The sequence below is a fragment of the Condylura cristata genome, unplaced genomic scaffold, assembly GCF_000260355.1.
Source record: "Condylura cristata isolate star-nosed mole 26May11 unplaced genomic scaffold, ConCri1.0 scaffold00019, whole genome shotgun sequence".
In the NCBI taxonomy this organism is placed as follows: domain Eukaryota; kingdom Metazoa; phylum Chordata; class Mammalia; order Eulipotyphla; family Talpidae; genus Condylura; species Condylura cristata.
Window position 1 is genome coordinate 40,104,188 of NW_004567120.1, and position 20,812 is coordinate 40,124,999.

The window sequence follows — 20,812 nt, forward strand, 5'->3', positions numbered from 1 at the left end:
TGTAGAATCATGACTTTCTGGTAAATGACATCCCAGAAGATCGTTATCAAAGTGGGAAAGCTATGAGAAGGACCACCTCACACTCGCCTTCATATTTCGGCATTTCTTTTGACATGTTCTTACCTAGAGATCTAATTCCATTAAATATGTACCATTTTTCAGGGGGGTTGGGGGGCTTGCAAGTCTTCATGTATCTTTCAGATAAATCTTAAAAGTACATAAGGTCTGTAGGGAAGCTTTTTTTTTTTTTTAAGTGCAAATGAGAGACACAGTAGAATACTGTCTATGAGGATTTCCAAATTATGTATATTCCCACAGAGCCATGCTTTGCGCTCTCTGTGATAATAAGGGAGAAGGTAAGATTCCAACGTGCCTTCTGTGGAGCCCTGTCAAACCGCTTTAGTTATCCCTAATACCTGACGTGCAGCAACTTTGGCTGATGGCTGCTTGGATGGGCTTTATTAAGCACCCCCGCGGCTGCAATGTGGCCTGATGGACAAGGCAAATAGGTAGCTGTGCATGCGGGAATGCTTTGCAAATGGACACGGATTGACTGCTCTGATTCACCCTCAGATTCTCTAGAACCTTAGAGTATGAGTGTTTGGAAGAAATAGATTCCAGATTCTCTCGACACATCTCCCAGTACACCTTTCAAGCCAGCACCCTTGCATCCATAGTTTCTTCTGTGGATTTTATCTTTCATTCCCTCTGTCTTCAACTTTCCCCTGCAATCCCATTTAAGCAACCCCCCATGAAAGGATTCACAAATTCAGGATTGCCAAATACCTTCTTATGGTGAGCCCGTTGTGGATGAGGTGAGGGACCCAGAACTGGCCCTGGATATTGGGGTCATCTCCAAATGCTGCTCCATGACAACTTATGTTCCTGGCACGATCTTTGTAGCAGCCAACATCTCCAGGAAGCACCAGAAACCTCGAAATCCTTGTATAATTTAAGTTAGTCACAGCACCAAACCATGACTGCAGGCTTGGGATGGTCAGGTTGCCAGGCTACGTTGCTCAGAAGCTTGGGCCAGCTGGGCAGTGGCCAGTTGCAGTCCAGGCCTGCAGCCTCATAGGATGCCATAGGGGACCAGGCTTAAGAATAGTTTTTCCTGTGTGTTCTGAAAGCAGAAAACAAGTCTTTGATGGTAATGTTTTCATGGTTCAGATATCCCAGCCAAAGACAATGAGATGCAGAGTAGACCTTACAGGTCCTCACCACACACTCTAATTGTAATTATGTCAGGTGAGGGGTGTTGACTAATGAGATCGTGGCCGGCAGTGCGCTGTACGTGCGTGTGTCAGATGATCCTGTTGCAACACCTTAAACTCATACTGTTCTATGTCAGTTACATCTCAATAAAGTTGGAAACAATAAAGACAGAGAGAGCAGACTTTAGAAATCCAAATATGAGAGCCAGTTGAAAGGGAAAGAAGGGGCAATCGCCTTGTCCGGGTAAGTGCGGGAAATCAAACGCCCAGCTCCCCTGAGACGCTCTGGCCGAGACCCGTCTCCACAGGCAGTGCCGGTTCTTCTTTTCACTCCGCTGGCGCCTTAAAGCTTTGTGTCTTCTCTTGTCATTGGGGTAATGGCAGGAGCTTTACTCAACTAATTTTTCCATCACCACAGACAAGGATGGGTTGAAGTTACTACATGGCGGAGGGGATGGTGAGAATAAAGGGAGAGCACAAAATCTGTTGCTTTTGCAAAATTGTCATCGAAAGGATAGCCAGAACATAAATGATACTGTTTTGGCTTCAAAAGGGTAAGCAGGTGTCTCCGAAGTCCCAGATGAGCTGTGTACAAGCTTGTACAAACAAGCGCAGAATCAGGCCTGTTTGTTATTCACACAAACAGAGTTTAAGCCATCTGAATCCCACAGTTCCCAGAATTCAGATGGCGCACAATGGTCCATAATGAGCAGCACCTGTGCTTACCTCAATTACCAGACAGTTCCGAACAACGGCAGAAAGGGCTTTACTAGAATTTTTTTTTCAATAATAGATTTAGTTATGTCTTTCATAATTGGATTCAAAAGCTCCAAATTTCATTTCGCAACTTGTTCATAAAATTTGTATGAAAAAGTCTGGCATTTATTCAAAAGAAATAGTCTATGAAGGAAAAATTGCAAAACAGCCAACCGCTGGTAACTAAGCAGCCAAATTATAGTCCAAGCACTTGGCAAATACACCATCTTTTTATTATTTCAGTAATTGAATTTCTGTTAAAGCGTGGAGCATGATTTAACATGAGGAATTTATTTATAATACAATAGTGTTTCAGTAATAAATGCATTATTATTGTCACTTTTAATGGAGTCTTATGTATTCCCTCTGAGACTCTGGCCGACTTCGAGACAGCCACTGCACCAGCGTTGTTTGTAGACAATTGAATTAATTGGAGACAGGGTCATTAACTCGACCTGAATACCTCTGATTGCTTCTGTAAATAAGGTTAGAGAGCAAATGGCTAATCTTCTTTGTCATTATAGATTCCTCTTACATTTTCACACTGCCTTGTATATTAAGATCATTTTGCTAAGCAGCTTTTCAGAGTCTCCTCATATTTACAGCATTGTCTTGCGTGGCACATGAGTGTAATTGTAGCAGACTTTTATTACATTCTCCAGATCTATATAAAACACGATGCTGGAAAAGAACCTATGTTGAATCACAACTCATAAAAACCATCAGACCAATAAATGAATAAACTGCAGTGTAGAAACCATCATATTAAAGGAAAGTAAAATCACCAAGCAAAAGTTGCCTTGGCCTTCTCTTGCCGCTCCCGGTACAACTCAGAAACACAATCAACACAGGATGCCTCCCTGATATGCAATCCAGGCAGAAGGAGCGCATCAAGGGAAACAGTGATGAACATGGCTCTATGTTCTGCTGGCGCCCTTTCCTGCCCTCTTCTGACAACATTAATAACACGCACGTTGCAGGAGATCGGGGTGTTTCTCTGAGCTAGTTCTAGATTAAATTAATGCAGACCTATTTGAAATATAGATCTTAAAAACCTTTAGTATTTTCCTTATTGTTAATTTCCAAAGCATTATCCAGTTATGGTCAGACAAGATATTTAGAGGCTTTGGGGGGGGGGACTACTCCCCCATTATGAGTCAAATAATCCAAACAGAACTCGTACTGGGAACAGCTCTAAAATGATCTTCCCCAAGTCATTTTATAATATAGTTCAGAAATAAAGGACCATTAAGAATGGATGATTATGTTGAATAACGAAAATTTTATTATTAAGATACCAGAAGGAGAGGACAAGGGAGAGGAAGATCATTTTGTGCTGTTATTTTTTCTTGACAATTTAAAAAAATCACTGAAAAAATCAGAGATCACCTTCACTAGATCTGGATTAGAACCTCTGTACCACTAGAAGACTAAGTTGACTCTGTATAAACCACGGTTCCAACTATGGAGAGGACAAATAAAAATTGTATATACTTCAGACCTGTGGTGTTGTGATGTGCATATACACTGTGAAATGATCCCCACTCTCAAGCAATTAGCACATCCATCACCTCACCTGATTACCTTTTTTTTCTGGAGGCGAAAGCACCTGAGAACTGCCCTGGGCAAATGGCAAGAGTGGCTATGGTCACCGCATTGCATTTGAGATTTCCAGAGCTTAGTTATAACTGAAAGTTTGGTCAACGTTGTTCCTTTTCCCCAAGCCCCAGCCCCTGGGAACCACCATCTAATTCTCTGTGTATATGAGTTGGACTTTTTTGTAGATTCCACAGAACAGTGGAAATATGCATTTTTTTCTTCTGATCTATTTTACTTAGTATAATGTCTTCCAGGGTTTTCCATGTTGTTACAAATAGCAGGATTTTCTTCTTTTTAATACGAATAGCATTCCATTATGTGTGTGTGTGTGTATAATGTGAACAGATATGTGTGTATAAACATACACATACTCTCTCCATCTGTATCTATTCATTTACCTACACTTAGAATATTTCCATATATTTGGAAACCTATCATTTTTTCATGATTTTCAAATTTAATTGAAAGAGTTAACATTTCATTTGGAAATTTAATGAGTCTTATCTGTACAACTAGCCTTTGTATCTATGAGGACTTGAATAGCATTTGACTCACATACATGTAAATATAAATTTGTGGACGCGATTAAATATGGCTAGAGCCTAAATGGGGATTAATGGAAGCATCGACTGGAAACCGTATCTTTTTTATTAAATGACTACTATCCAATATGTACTACAAAAATACCAACATTTCTGTCTTTATTCAGCTGACAGCACCTTGACTTATTAAATGAAAGCAAGTGGCCTCACGCACAAAATTTAAAGAAGCTCGACAATCAACATAAATGGTATTTTAATACAATACTTAAAAAATGAAAATCAATGCTAAATATTCCCAGTGAAATATCAAAAAAATTAAATAAAAAATGAATATGAAAAAAATAACATTATGCCCCTCCCTTAAAGGAGAGAACTACTGTTTCACTTCTCAATTGGCCATCTAAATCAATGCTGAAATAATTTTCTCTTGGTGTCAGCCATCTTGGATTTTAGCCAATAAATTGATGCACACTGACACTCATTCATTGATACTCATTCATTGATACACATTGATACGCATTCATGTGTTCACATTCTTTCATTGAGACACCTTGAATTTAGGATTGGTTTTCCTGAAATACATATTGAAATATAATTATACTCAAAGGGAACGTTTTAGCCTATAACCTTTCTGGAAGATATTTCTCCACCATTTTTTTTGCCCACGTTTCCAACTGCCAGAGAAACATGTGTGGATCTTGTCTCTGTGAGGCTAATATAGTGCATACTCCTGCAAAGTGACTAGAATTGGAGATCTCTGTGCTGTCATCTGAGACACACACATCTTCCTAACAGGACACATTATAGATGCTTTGCACTTTTGGTACACTGTTGTGCAGGCCTCATTTTTGCTGTTATCACTAAGGTGTTTGTTTGTGCCTAGCTGGCATTATAATTTGTATTATAATTTGTGATTCACAGAACTCTCAGGACATGTAGATAACCAGGTTAACTGCTAACCATAGCTGTAATTTGCTTACTTGTCAGAAGGTAATTTTTTAAAGATTTATTTATTTATACATACAGAACTGGAGTATAGGCCAGAGGTACAGGGTGGGTGAGAGGATTCACCAGAGACAGAGTGAGGAGCAAAACAAGCAGATATACTGAAATACACTACTGAGGAGAGCAGTCGGTGGGTCAGGAGAGGTCTTCTGCACCATGTGGGTCACCTCCCTGGCCGGCAACAAACTTGTATTGCATTGGCTGCCGTAACTTCATAGTGCTGTACATTAACCCACTGCGCCACCAGAGAGGGCCCTCAGAAGGCATTTATTTTTTATTTTTTAAATTTTTTATTTTATTTTTTATTTTTTTTTATTTTTTAAGATTTATTTTTTTATTCATACAGAATTGGGGTACAGGCCAGAGATGTGGAGGGTGATAGGATTCACCAGAGACAGAGTGGGGAGCAGAACAGGCAGAGCGACGAAGTACACTGCTGAGGGGAGCAGCGGGCGGGTCAGGAGAAGTCTGCCACGCCATGTGGTCACCTCCGGGGCAGGCGGGAATCGAACTCATGCGGAAGTGGCTTTAGATTCTCGATGCTGTGCTTTAACCCGCTGCGCCACCAGGGAGGGCCTCAGAAGGCATTTTTAATTGTTATTTTTTTAATCATAGCTCCCTCCCATTTAATGTTTTTTAATCAATCACTAAAGAGGAAAACCAAAACCTTTTCTATTTAAGAAGATAACCACAGGTGATTGTAATACCAGTGTTAGGCACAACATGTCTTCTTTATAAAAGAATTTAAGGATTATATACAAATAACAAAATTTTCCAAGAGAAAATGAGAAGAGCCAAAGGTGACAAGAATAGAGTGATGCAAATAAGGTATAAAACCCATCTCTCAAACATGACTTTTGTGTTTCTACTCCTAGTTTATATCTTCATTTCTCTTTTTCTGTGATACCACCACACATAAAAGAAAATACACTTATGCATGTAGTTCCCAAAGTCCTCTTCATTTTTCCCTTGGGTTTGTTCCAGAACAAAAAAAAACAATTTTTTAAATAGCAATGCACTATGCAGTACTCTGTTTCCTGGGTCACAGGAATTAACGAGGGTACAAAAAAGAGAAAAAAGCACCAAAGTACACAGATGAGATTAATTTTTATAAACTCGTCAATGTTATCATCATTCGTTATGTAATTGGGATCTACTTCATTTAAGGCTTTTTTTCTACAGTCATATCAAGAAGGAATGAGCTATAAAAATTATCCAATCATTATTTTTTTCTTTTAAAATAATATTTTATGTGACTGATGACTTTCTTACTTTACCTTAGAGATTTTTAGGTTAGATATCTTTGCCAATTTGGGGCTTCATTTTCATTTCTTTTTAATTTCTCACCTATATATGTATTATTTTTTAATTGCAATAACATTGCATTATAACATTGTCAGCTGCAGGTGTTCATCCTTGAAAATCAACACGTGTTTTCATTACATTAACTTCACTGAAAGTCCAACTTTCCCCTCTCCCACAGCATTGTCCACGTGGGCCTGGTTACCCAGACCTTTCCTGAGTGGTAACCAGTACACGGTGTTACAGGTAAGGGTCTGACTTAGCCTCAGGCTAGCAGTAGCCTAGGGGGACTGGAGGGCCTCCCTATAAATGAGGGGTGGGGATTTGGTCACCCCTCAATTAATAATGCTTTTTAGAATCCTCTTTTCCTAAATTATGCCTTCTTGGGGATGACTACTTTTTCCAAATTCAGCATGATAAATCCCTCCACATGGCAGATGCCTCTTACTGACAAAGCCAAACAACCTGACCTTCTTACTACCAGCCTGTCATTATCACAGACACCTAGTTTGTGGAGAAATGCCTAAGTGTGTTTCCATTTCTTTCTAGGTCAGCTTTTCCGTACCTCGACATTTGTTTGTAACATGGAATTACCATTCCTGGTGTCTTCTGTGTAAATTCAAGTGTAAACCCAGCCATGGCACGTGCAGGAGTCACTATCAAACAAGACTGCCTGTTAGCTGTCTTGTTAACAGCACTCCTGATCAGACTTCCCCCTTGATGTCAAGAGGAGTTGGGTGCAAGATCAAACTAGCTTCCCAAGTCTGGGGAAAGTGAGGTCCCTCCTGCTCTCATTGACACTTAACCTCCTTTAATTTAGCGTTGATGAGTGGGGAGACAGTTAGCTGGAAGGCAAGATTTGGGGGCAGATAGCATTATGGAATTAAACAGCCAGTATTTCCTTGGCTGTCAGTCATAATAACAGACATCTGAAACTCTGTTTAAAATAACTGGGCTTTTGACTTAGAGGGCTTCTTTACCGACAATTTAAGATGTCAGCTTTACATATGACATTGATACTCTTCAGCAAAAGATGGGAGTGAGTTCTTGTAGAAACTGTCGGCTTTTTTTTTCTCCCTGTTTATTAATTTTTTTTTTGATTTATAGTAAATGTTGGGGTGGATTTTCAGGTCCATTTATCATAGGAAGGGAACACCTTCTAATGTGTCGTAATTAGCAATGCATGTGGGCTAGGAGATTTAGTTCTGTCTTTTGTGGAAGTCCTTTAGCCTCCTGTTAATCCCAAATTGATTGAATATTTTTTCTTCCATGAGGAAATTAATTATACCACTAGAAGACTCATCAACTAGAAACGGAGTTAATATCAGGCATGATGTAGACCGAACTGGTAAATGTATCAAAATGGGATGAGAGGTGCTCCCGCCCCACACAAACCGGAATAATAGAATCATCTGAATGAAAGTTAGGGGGGGTCTGTGTGCGGCTCTCGTTTTCAGGAAGAGCCGCACCATTTATTTCTGGTGCTCGCACATGGAGACTGAGGCTCCCAATGCCAATACCTTAAAAATGCCCGTGCAATTAAGCTGCATTTTGTCAGTGGAACTGAAGCAGAAGAAAGATTCGGCTCCTGGGGTGAATCAGCCTCCATACCCGGTGGAAAGATGACACATCCACCCTCAGGCATCAGAACCTTTTCACCAGAATGGTTGGAGGTTGGGTGGGCTGGTGAGGACTCACTCCTACTGAGGTCAGCAATACCTAGGTGCTTCCTAGGTAGCTTGTTCCTTCACCGCTGACCTTGCTTGTGCTCATTTTCCATTCACCACAAGGCCACTGGCGTAAGTTCTCATAACAAGAAAATAACAGCTGTTCTCACGCTCAGCACCCCACAGTGACTGTACAGTCTCGCCCCCGCCGGTGGTTAGCACAGTGCATAATTCCACAAAAATTAAGTGATAGACTGTGATGCCATTAGTAGAAAGGGATCCGATCAAGGAGATAGCTGTGAGAATTCACATCATGGGACAAGACCCCGTGTTATTTGAATTTGGGATTTTAAAAGATTTGAGCAAGCAGAAGAGGGGGAATGTCACTCTAAACAGAAAGGGCAGGATGGGCGGAGGCCTAGCAAAAGCATGGGAATAAACATTCCCCAAAAGTGGCAGGCGAGTTGGCAATGGGCGATAACCCTGGCATGGCAGTGTCCGGTCGCCTTGGAGCTAGGGCCCTGGAAATCTTGTCGGGAGGGGCAGCCTCTTTCTGCGAGGAAGCCCCAATGAATTCTGAAACCCAGAGGCCCCGACCCCTGAGTGCTTTCTCGGAAAAAGTCGGGACCAAGTCCAGATGGAGCCAGTTTCGTGTCCCACGAGGGAGGTGGTGGAGGAAGGGAAGAACTCACCCGAGAGATAGCAGGACTAGAGCTGTGGGTGGTGATGGAGATCTCAGTTTCAGTTGCTCGCTGGTGCCTCTTCCCCCAAGCTACAGTTAGGTTGCCACATCTTGGCCAGTTGCCATTTTTGCCATTAACTTACTTTTTTATTAAGATGTATTTATTTATGCTTACAGCAACTGTGGTACAGGCCACAGGTGTGTGTGTGGGGGTGGGTGGGTGAGAGGATTCCCCGGAGACAGAGTGGGGAGCAGAACAGGCAGACTGACTGAAATACACTGCTGAGGGGAGCAGCGGGCGGGTCAGGAGAGGTCTGCCGTACCATGTGGGTCACCCCCGGGGCAGGGGTCCAACTGATGCCAAAGTGGCTTTGGAGAGCTTCATAATGTGGTGCTTTAACCCGTTGTGCCACCAGAAAGAGCCCCAACATTTTTTTTAATGGTTTATATTGTATTACATCATTCTTCACTTTCATACACTCCTGCGTGCGTGGCCCCCAAAACGTTCCCACCACCACAGGGCCTGTCACCATCACCATAGTCCCTTGTGCTCTTCCCACCCGTTTTGACCCAGTTTCTTCCCACCCCTTCAAAAAACAACCCCGTCAAAAAAAAAATGGGCAGAAGATCTAAGAAGACACTTCTCCAAAGAGGAAATGCAAATAGCTAACAGGCATCTGAAAAAAAATGTTCAATGACAAAGGTAGTCACGGAGTTGCCCCAGTGAAACACCACCTCACAACAGTGAGAATGACATAGCACTAAGCAGCGAAAACCACTTCAGCACGAGTTCGATCCCTGCCCCGGAGGTGACCACATGGCACAGCAGACCTCTCCTGACCTGTCTGCTGCTCCCTCAGCAGTGTACTTCGTAGATCTGCCTGTTCTGCTCCCCTCTCTGTCTCTGGTGAATCCTCTCACTGCCGCTGCATCTCTGGCCTGTACCCCAATTCTGTACGCATAAAATAAATAAATCTTAAAAAAAAAAAAAAAACTAGCAACAACAAATGTTGGTGAGGATGTGGAGGAAAAGCAACTTAGTTTTTTTTTTTTAATCTTTCGAAATGTGTTTCAGACATGCTTATAAACATACACAGTAATGAATCTATGTAAGTTTCCCTTTGTGTATGTGACTGTGAAGGAGTCAAAACAAGGTTTCCTAGCATAAGAGACTCTTGACCTTCAGTGTTCTCCATGCCAAATTCTCCAGCCTATCCCGTGGGGTCACTGGAAAACATTTGGGATTAAGTCTGGGTTCCTCTAGTTGCCTTTTGATATGATTACACGCATGGATTTTGTAGTGGAAGCCTGATTCTTTTCATTTCCTCAAGATAGACTTGGTGTTAAAGAAACAGTTACAGTAACCTGATGAACCCCAAACACCCCCAACCCGAGCCACGTGACTTTGGCTAAGCTAGTGGGAGCGACACATGCTCTATCCCCTCCTGGTGTTCTTGAAGCTGTCAGATGCTGGAAAGCTCTCCAGTGCTCTGCCAGAAAAAGTATTTTGGTTTGTTGATCCAGTGACGGTCCCTAGGCAGTGTGGGCCAGAAGGTGGGCACTTGACAGGTCCAGGGGCAGTTCTCTTGGGGAACATGCCAATGCTATCTTCAATGCACCAAGTGTTTTACTGTGTGTGTTAAAGCCTCTGACCTTGGACTCTCGCCCTGTAAATCATGTGTCTGTGCTACATCACGTCACAAATCAGACACGAAGCGGAGCAGCCAATACTGATAAGGTGATCAGCACTGAAGGGCATCAAAGAGGAAATGTAGCCTAAAGAGGCATCACAGGAGGCACGCCCACTGTGCAAACCCAGAGTCCGGTGGAAGCGTCACAGGCACCGGGAAAGAAGACACCAAGCAAAGAAAAGAGCTCTGGGACCATCTCCAGAAGCCTGAATGCCGTCAGGGGACGTGGCCTACCCACAGTCCAGGCTTTGCCCGTGGGTCTGAGACACAATGGGGGCCCACAGAAGTTGCCCCAGAGTTAAGCCCTCCATCAAGTTCAGCTGTGACCCCCCACCTACAAGTTGTGACTGATGCAATTCTTTGCTGGCGGGCTGCAACCTTGTTGCAGGTTCCTGGCCCTGGCCCTCTTTGGGTTTCTTTTTTATTTTTTTAAGGTTTATTTATTTCTGCATACAGAGCTGGGGTACAGGCCAGAGGTGCAGAGGCAGTGAGTGGCTTCACCAGAGACAGGGTGGGGAGCAGAACAGGCAGATGGACAAAGTACACTGCTGAGGGGAGCAGCAGGCAAGACAAAACACGTCTGCTGCACCATATGGGTCACCTCCAGGGCCAGAGATAGAACTCACACTGAAGCAGCTGAGGCCAGCTTGCCGTGCTACATCCTAACCCATTGTGCCTCCAGGGAGAGCTCTCTAGGTTTCTTATGCATGAGAGCTGCTTTGCTGGGGACCTGGGCTCGCCTCCACTTGCTTCCTTTATCCTCTCCTTTGCTCCCATTTTTAAGCCCCTGCCAGCATCTCACCTCTGAGCAGCCCCCGGGAGGTTTTAAACCTTGCTATTCTCTGTGAACCCAGCCCCCAGGAGTTTCTGCATCACCAGGAATGCATGAAGCGCAGACTTCAGGACACAGTCCAGGTAGCTAGTAAGACATCCACCCCATAAGGCTGGAGAAGCACGGAGTAGATTTCTCTCACCTGCATAACCTCTTCAGTCCTGTTAACCCGAGTCACCGTGAGCTCTATTTCACAGGACACTGGGACCCTCGTGTTAAGGGTGTAACCTGAAATCACACAAAAATGAAGTGCCCTGGTTGACATTCAAAGAGAGACCGTGAGCTTGCAATTCCGTGTCCTTCCCATGGCATGGAAGCCAGTCAGGGCAACGCAGGTGCTGACAAGTGAAACAGCCTGAAGGTGGAAGGAAAGGCACAGTCAGGGAGAGAAGACACAGGCCTGGGTCTGGTTAGCACCCCAAAGGCGACCAACCTGTGACTGCTGGCAGTCAAGTGCAGTTGCGAAAGGCCATTGAAACCTACCCCCTGGCTGGGCTCAGGTTCAGAGCGCCTGTCTCTAGTGGCACCATTCTGGAAACCAGTCTTTAGATAAAGGGGAGACAGAGAGAGATCAGCTGTCAACTTCCAACACATTGCCCTGGGGCTATACCTTCACAGTTTATAATGAAATCAAATATGGGAGCATTTCACATGATCTGTAGACAGATATTGGATCCCTATAAAAGTGGGAAAGGGTCATGTTGATAAAATTCATACAAGACTAGGGTTCAGGGCTCCCACATCTGACATCTCACGCTGCCTGTTCTGAGCCAAGACCAACACCCCAGCGACATGCTCATTAATCCTTCCTATGAATGTTCCCACTACAAAGTCAAGCCCACTCTGGAACTTTCCCCTTCTGATGCCCACAAAGCTTGGTAGAGCAGAATGGTCAGTTCATCCTTGTTTATCTCGGAGAATGGAATTTACAGTTAAAACAAGGTTCCAGTGAGATAGCTCTGATGTAGATGTTTCACTTTCTAGAAGCTCAGTTAGTGAAAAGTCAGACTTTAATGTATTCCTATAGAGCAGTGATTTCAGTCCTGTAAGGTCCCCACAGTAATTCCATAATTGACAACAGTTTTGCCAAGACCAAGTCACTTCAGTTCGGCCTTAAAAAACCGATTGGAGCGTGCAGATGTCTCCTGACTTTTTTTTAATAAGGTCCATAAAAAGTCTCCCATGAAATCTCCCACACACTTCACTTTCAGACAGATTATAATGTTTGAGTTGGAAGACACCCTAGAGATCAGCCTTATCTCAGACCTGCCTCAGTCTGCATTGCCAGCCATCTGGGAACCTGATGGCCCTGAGCTGCTTTCTGAGGCAGCTGTGAATTTTGAAAGGTCTTTCCTGATGTGTGGAGGCACGTTCCTGAGCAGATCTCAAGCTCAGCAGTCCGACTTTTAGCTCGGAGGTCCTGTGAACAAGCCCACTCCCCTTAACATTGGGAAGATCACCCGCCATGTTTTCTGAAGACTATCGTCAATAGGAACCGCCTTCTCAATGCCTCAAGTCTTCTCCAGGCAAAGTAGTTCGACTTGCTTCCTATAGCTTCCAGATGCTTTCCCAACTGACCTCCTTGTTGCAAAGAAGACCTGCTCTCTCTCGGCAGAGAGGCTGTCACATCTGGGGTGAGGTGCCATGGATACCACTTAAAACCCCTTTCCCCGTGGTACTCTCCAGCCTTTCGCCGGTGCACAGCAGGCTCTTCAATGCTTCCCCAGCTCCCCCCACCCCCCACCCCCCGCCCCAGTCAGCATGCTCTTTGGCCCTCTTCCCTCAGCCCGAAATTCGCCCACAAGGGTCATGAACCTGTTAAACCAATTTCTGTGCCCTCAGACCTACCAAACAGGGCTGGGGTTAAAATGAGACTTCATTCCACTAAGTAAAGATGGATGGCTCTGAGGAACACAATAGCAACATCTGGCCTTTGAAAAGCTTGAGCAGTTGACTTCGAAGTTATTACGAACGTGGGTCCTTTCAGAAGTTTTATTACATGAGGGATGAAGTTGTAGATTACACATTCAATGTTTACTGACTATATTAAACATTAATGATGTTCAGTATCACACATTATCTTTGTTTTAACCACTAGCACTCTTTTATAAAGCAGTGTATTAAAGCATGAGCGTAAATGGTGCATGGGAAATAATTCTAATACAGTCCGTTGACTGAAGAATGTGTAAATTGCACATTAGTCCTCCTTCTCCTCGGCAGGATTGAGTATCGCATGAACTTGCTTAGCTCATAGCCACCGTAATGGACATTTGGAAAACAAATTAGTGACTTAAGAAAATAAATGTAGCAGAAGTGGGGATTTAACTGCTGAACAGTTAAGGGATCAGTGAGGAACTGAAAGTGAAATATTGTGATTTCCTAACTTAGACCGAATGTGGCCAGGCCAATAATTCCGATGTTGATGTTTATCCTGTTTGTAAAGACAGTGCTCTAGCTTTGTGCTCCTCGTCCCTGGGGACACTCCGCTGAGTGCACGGCTCAGGGAAGAGCTGCGGAGCTCACATTCCTCATAGGAAGGCGCAGGAGAGTGATTCTGCTTCAATTTTACACTGTCATTCCCTCCCACAAACACCAGCTTTCCTAGCTTGCAGCTGTCCAGCTGACCAGAGAAAGCGCTTCCTGCTCATGAAGACAGGGGGGTCGTCCTTCACCCACGTTTAACTTCTCGTGGTGTCCCCTTGGAATTCAAGTTCCCATTCCCTTTCACCCCAAGTCCCTGCCCATCAGGGTGGGCATCGAAACCTGATGTGCCTTTTCTAGTCTCTATGCTACTTGCCCCTGAAATCCAAAAAGTTCGACGAACTAATTTTGGTAACTTTGATGCCAAAAAGTACTAGAGGGAAATTCACTGATTCCACTGGGGCTATTATGGTATGGTCTAGTCAACATATTAGCTTTAAATTTTGTTTAAAGAGAATATGAGGTCACTCGCCCTCCAAAGGGCTTTGGATAAGGAACACCTGTCTACAAACACACATTTCCTACTACGTTTGTGAAGCTTTTATTTTGAACTGGCTAAAGAATAAGTGGATTTGGGGAGATAAAACATCTGTCCTTCCCACATCACCCCAGTACATTCAATTTTGAGGAAGAACTCCCTGGGGTTGTTTGGTTTCTTGCTCAGAAATTACCCTGTAAATAGAAACTCAATCCAGAGATATTCCAAAGTCAATCTAGTTTCTTTTTTAATTTGGTAACGTTAGGATCAGTGTCTTATGAAAAGTCAGAAATAAATACATATATGTGGAAGGAAAGTAGGAAGTGAGCTAGCTTTTCACTTGCAAATCATACATGTGAGTACAAATTAGACTCTCCATCCACCAGCAGGGAGTCTCGGCACTACAGACGCTCAGTGCTGAGGGGAGTGAGACCAGGTTAGCGCATCCCCTGGATTAGTCTCACTTAAGCACATTCCCTTGGGCTTTACTCGGTAACCAAAGACAAAAGCAATTTATTAGATTTAGAGGGTACTTTGCAAACAGATGGACTCTTTGCTGACATTAATGCCAGACCTGCAAAGGAATTCAGACACTCACACTCAGACATATGCAGGCACACACACGTTCTCTCTCTCTCTCTCTCCCTCTCCCTCTTCCTCTCCCTCTCTCTCCTCTCATATACAGACCGCGCACGCGCGCGCGCGCACACACACACACACACACACACACACACACACACTTTCCCAGGGGATATAGCTTCCCATTTCTTTGGCTTCCCCTAATCTTTTGGTGTATTTGGACGAGGAGTGTTCTGGTAGATAGCATTTACTTAGCAGCTAGCATTTGAAAATGAGCTTTTGCTGCATGAAAGAAAATACCTACCTAGGAGATTAAAGGGCAGCCTCTAGGGACACAAGAGAGCCACGGAAAGGCAGTCTGCCTTGGGTGGTGACTGGTGAGGAGCCTGTGTAGGCTGGACAAAATTCTGTCCTTCCATAATGCTGGGGAAGCGGCTTCTGTGGGGCAGGCAAGGAAGAATGGTGTCCGGTCTTGGGCTCAAGGGTCCTGGGGCCTTCTTTCTGCTTGTAAGGGAGACCACAGGGTGCCTACCCTTCCATGTGATGACTGGGCTATGCTGACGGAGCTGAAGGGGAGAGTGTGTTGAGGGGTGGATGGGGGGAGATCCAGGCAGATGTGGGTAGAAGTCAGCACAGAACTCGCACCACATACCCTCAGTGTGATTAAACTCAGCTCCAAAGAGGGGTTTGGCTGATGAGCTGAGGGGGAATGAGTGCCTCCCCCGAGCTTAGAGCTCCATTTCTGAGCAAGACTGAGTCCAAGACACATTGAGCAAAAGGACAGCGAGGCTAGGACATCCCCCAGCGTGCCTAGAGGCAGCTCAGGCTGATTTGTTATGGGCGCAGGGAGCAAATGACTAGTGAGGAAAATTATTGATTATCCATGAAAGCAGGTAGCAAATGGTGTCCATTTTCAAATGCCTAGCTTGGTCAGCTTCACACATTTAAAAATCAATCATTGCAGATGGTGGGTCCTTTATGACCATATGTCCTGGAAGGAGTGCCACGAAGATTTCCAAGTGTTCTGGTGGAAGAGGCCAAGAGCGCAGCCTCTCCTTCCCTTTCTCACACAACCCTCTCCGGTGCCAGGCGCTGTGCTGGGCTCTGGGACCTGGGCCTCTGAAGGAAATTCAGTGTTGCCCTTTCCTGCCATTTGAGGAAGCTGGGGCCAGGCCTCTCATCTCAGTTCTCTGGCTGACTGGAAGGCAGACTCAGGTGCCCCGCCCATACCTCTAGCCTCACTTTCCCCCAGTTAAAATGAGGTTAAACTCACCTTTCTGGCTGAGAGGATTATGTGGGTCATCGGTAAGACCAGAGCCCCTTGGCACAGGGTTTTTGAGTAAGCTGGCTATAGGAAATGCAAAATGTCCTAACTGAAATAAAACAGGGGTGGGGTGCACTAAGAATCTGGTTGTGTCACTGCATTCAGAGCACATGAGAGTCTAGAACCTAAAGTTCCCTCGAACACAGGGAAGAAGGGCTTTCTAGGATGGGGGGAAGTGGGGAGGGCGAAAGGGAGGGAGAGCAGAGTGTTGAGAACCAAGGAACTTTGCTGCACGCAGACCTCATTCTGACCCAACCTTTGAGCCCGTGAGCCACGCACAAGGCCTCTTGAGCCTCCCACTTCCCCTCGGTAAGGCGGAAGTGAGTGTCCACTCTGCCATCTCACACCTCATAGGTGCTTCTGCTGAAAAGTCCGCTGCTTTGAGACCGGAGGGGCCAATGAATGATGTGCTTTTTCTTTCAGCCCACTCCTGCCCACTGCTCAGCCCCCTTCTGCAGTGGCAGCCAGCGGGGGGTCCGGCAGCTCCAGTGATTCAGAGAGCAGCTCCGAGTCTGACTCAGACACTGAAAGCAGCACCACCGACAGCGAAGCCAACGAGGCGCCTCGCGTGGCCACGCCAGAGGTAGGTAAACGTCCAGGGCCCCAGGCACCATTTTGGAGGCAGCTCACAGCACTCAGCACAATTACTTCACACTGGAAACACTTCAGGGAAGTATTTTGGTATTGATGTTATTTTCCCGTCTGACACGTTCACAAAGTCCCAACCAGAGACACAGATGTTGCTGGGACTGGCTTGCTGTGTGAGTCCTTTAGCTACTCTGAGCCACAGCTTGCTCTGTGGAGATGGCAGTAGTGACCACGGGGCTCACACCTTACCCGTCTGGCCCTGGGGACACCACTGCACAGTCTGGGCCAAGCCATGACTTGGGATGTGTCAAGTAAGCATGGCAATTGGGGCCTCAAGTCTTCCGTTTCTGTTTAGAGCCTTGGTGTGTGTTTAATAATAATAATTCACGAAAACACCTAACATAGTCCAACATTATGAATGAAATGACGAGGGGGCGCCTCTCTCCTGCCTGCTACACATCCGGGAGGGCTGCTCAGAGGACCTGAACCCACGCTTTGTCCAGCAAACAGACCCTTTCGTGGAATTTTACACACTCGAGCTCCCTTTTTTATTTTACTTTATTCCAAACAATTTCTTTTGAATCAATTTCTTCAAAATCTGTATATTGAACTGACATCACATTATGACTTGTCAAAGTTTCAGAAGAGCATCGAGACCCAATATGTGTGTCTCTGCTGCATTAAACTCACCTCACTGCAAACTTGTTTTTCCATAATTGGAAAAGAAAAGTAGCAGGAGATCCTACCAGCGGTGGCAAACGCTTCTCCATGAGAGCTGTGTGCTGGGCACTGGGGAAGCTCCCAACTTGCGTTTTCTCGTGTCAGCATCGTGACATCTCTGCAGGTGCTGCCAATATTGTCCTCACTGCACAGATGAGAGAATCAGGTTCTTGGGGATTAAGAACCTACCCAGTATCTCCCAAGTAGCTAGGCCGGAGCCAGCACCGAGACTGGGTTCTGTGTGCTGCCAGAGCTAAGTTCCCTTCGATGGCAGCTGCTCGGGTGCTTTTAGCTCTGCCACCCTCCATCGGCTGCTGATGGCTTTGGAAAGAAGAGTGATGGCTCTTTAATTCAACAGGGAGAATTAGGGTGGGGAGCGAAGGATCACCGGGCACACATCGTCTCTTGCCTTGGCTTAGCCGCCAACATCCGTGTGCACGTCCCAAAAAGTGGCTTGTTGCCCGCTTACAGGCTGGGCAGTAGGTTTCAGAAAGCAGATCTCGTCATCCTCCCGTGACAGTCCAGAAGGCAGTTCTTCTGGCAGTGCATTACAGCATCACATAGGTAGCCCTGGCCCAGGGACCCTAGAAAGGCGCCCCTCTGAGCCCCACGGGGAAGACTGACGGAGCTGTCAGGGCCAGAGAGGTTACCTTTGCCTCCTGCTAAGAGGCTGAGTAAGGCGTGCCAGTGCAGGGATTTGGGAACAGGTTCCCCCTCCCAGGCTTGTGTGCAGGACACTTCCAGTAGTGGAGTGTAAATGAACACACCAGGGCCCCTGTGGCCATTTCAGCTCTCGAGCTCATTTGGCCAATGTGGATTCTGCTTGACCACATGGTCAAGCATGGTCACCTGACACTCAAAGGTTTTCTCAGTGAGAGTCAGTGGCCAGAATTCTGACTAAATGTGAAATTCACTCTTGCTGATGTTTCTCCATCTGCAGCCCGAGCCACCTTCAACCAACAAGTGGCAGTTAGACAAGTGGCTTAACAAGGTCACGTCCCACAACAAGTCATTTATTTGTGGCCAAAATGAAACGCCCATGGAGACCATGTCTGTGCCGCCTCCCATCATCCAGCCAATGGAAGTCCAGATCAAAGTGAAGACAAACCCCAGCCAGGTCCTGGCTGAACCCAAAGAAAGGCCTCTCCTCGGTCTCATTAGGGAGAAAGCGCGTCCTCGGCCCACCCAGAAAACTCCAGAAACAAAGGCGTTGAAGCATAAGTTGTCAACATCTATTGACACAGCTTCTCAGAGGACAGTTGGGAAAAAACAGCCCAAAAAGGTTGAGAAGAATGTCAACGCCGACGAGTTTACCTGGCCCAAACCAAATATCACCAGCAGCACTCCCAAAGAAAAGGAAGGTGTGGACCTTCCTGAGCTGCCGAGAGGCCGCAACAAAGCCACTGTCCACAAGCCAGTCCCGAGGAAGGAGCCCAGGCCAAGCATGCCCTTGGCTGCTGAGAAGAAGAAATACAGAGGGCCTGGCAAGCCCGTGCCCAAGTCCCGGGAATTCATCGAAACCGATTCATCGACGTCCGATTCTAACACCGATCAGGAAGAGCCGCTGCACACCAAAGGCTTGCCTCCTTGCGCCACCCCTGCAGGTAACACAGTCAAGCCCAAGGAGGCCTGTGGCGGCAGCCTGTCCCTCAGCACCTTAATGAGCAATGGCAGCAGCAACTTAGCCACCAGTAACGAGGAGCCTACTTTTTCACCCATCCCTGTCATGCAAACTGAGCTGCTGTCCCCTCTACGAGAGCAGGAGAATCTGAAAAATCTCTGGGTGAAGATTGACCTTGACTTGCTATCTAGAGTACCTGGCCACAACTCACTCCAAGCAGCCGCAGCCAAGCCAGACCACAAGAACAAGGAAACGGCCTCGAAACCCAAGCGCCTGATGCTGGCCGCAGCTGCAGAGAAGCCCGCCCCCAAGGGCAAGCGTAAGCACAAGGTAATCTCTCGGGGGTCTGCACAGGGATCCCCAGCAGGGCTGTCCGTGGGATGCCTTAGTCTTCAGTCTCATTCCCAGGAGGCTGGTGGCAGCAGGTTGCAGCCTGTGGTGAAAGCATGGTGTTTGCTTCCTGTGGGAAATACAGCATGCCCGACCAGGGAGGAAGTTTAGGCAGGATCACTTTGGCAGCCAGCGTCAAGAGCATCCAATGTGGCCCGTGGGGATGAGGATGTGTGGGAAGGAAAGCTTGAAGAGGCCCCTTCCCGAATAGCCAGTCCCAAGTTGCCACCTTAAGCTGCTCCCTAACTCACAGATGTGCGGGTCAAACACCTATTCCAGCTTCAGCGAGCACCCAGAGCTCCAGAGGGCAAAGCGCCTCATCGGGGCCTCATTCACTTCCCGGCACACCAGTACCCCCTCCACTCAGCTCTGCTTTGATTACCCAACTCCCTCCGGGCACGGGGTCTGTCCAGCCTGTTGGGACCTGATGTGTGGACGTTGGCTTGATGTATGAAAATCTCATCTGCTAGTGTTGGGGCTGAGTTGCAGGGCTGCAAACTATATAGTCAGAAGGTGACAGCCAGAAGGACCTCTTCTGTCGCAAATACATCGAGGGACACTAGCTTATGTCAGATCGCCTCCTGTGTACCTGCAGATGGCAGTTTTTTAAAGGCACATCGCCTCCTGGTGACATTTGGGTGATGTAATGTTGATGCTGCCAGAGTCACTGGAGAGAAGATCTAGAATCCCTTCCCCATCTCTTCTGTCCGTTTTGGTCAGAAATGGCTCAGAGCTTGGGGTGGAACCCTCCCTCCTGGCAGGTTGTCCTGGTGATTGGGATGGGGCCAGGATGAGTTAAGTCTTCCTTTGACATCAGGATTCAAGGGCAGTAGCTGTTATCTCCAAGCTGTGTAGCACCTTGTCCAAAGGGAATATTCCAGAATACACACCAAGGTCACCCAGTCCTGGCCCTCTCCCTGCTCTCGGTGCCAGTAGCACGACCAGGCTTTCGCCTATGAGCGACCATGCACGTTGCTGGCACACGTGACCTTTCTCCTGTCACCTTTATGTGTTTGCCGAGGAGTTATGCCTTGGTAGCTTGCAGTGGTAGCTTCTAGACTCATCATTGACTGGAGGCATCTCTGATGGGAGAAGTGGCTGAAGCTTATAGATTCTCTTTCCTTCCGCTATAAGATTCCTGCCCTCACCAGCGTTTCATCTGAGGTTCCCGTCACAGCTCATCTCTGCCAATCACCAGTTCCTAGGCAGTCGGGGCCAAACCTGGCTGAGTGCTCTTCTCTCTGGCCAGGGGTGCACACTGAACTCCTTCCCTAATCCAGGGGCTAAGGTGGAAGCCCACTGGCTACTGGGCTTGGCGTTTTTCCATGCCTTCACGTGACT

At 46.2% G+C, this 20,812-nt stretch overlaps 1 protein-coding gene across 1 annotated transcript in view; it reads left to right on the plus strand.

Annotated features, from left to right (window-relative positions):
• Positions 1-20,812, plus strand: part of AFF2 (AF4/FMR2 family, member 2) — a 276,581-nt gene that overhangs the window by 227,403 nt on the left and 28,366 nt on the right. Inside the window, exons 8-9 of the mRNA XM_004685860.1 lie at positions 16,576-16,735; positions 18,401-19,411. Of these exons, the coding sequence (XP_004685917.1) occupies positions 16,576-16,735; positions 18,401-19,411 (1,171 nt within the window). The remainder of the gene's footprint in view (positions 1-16,575; positions 16,736-18,400; positions 19,412-20,812) is intronic.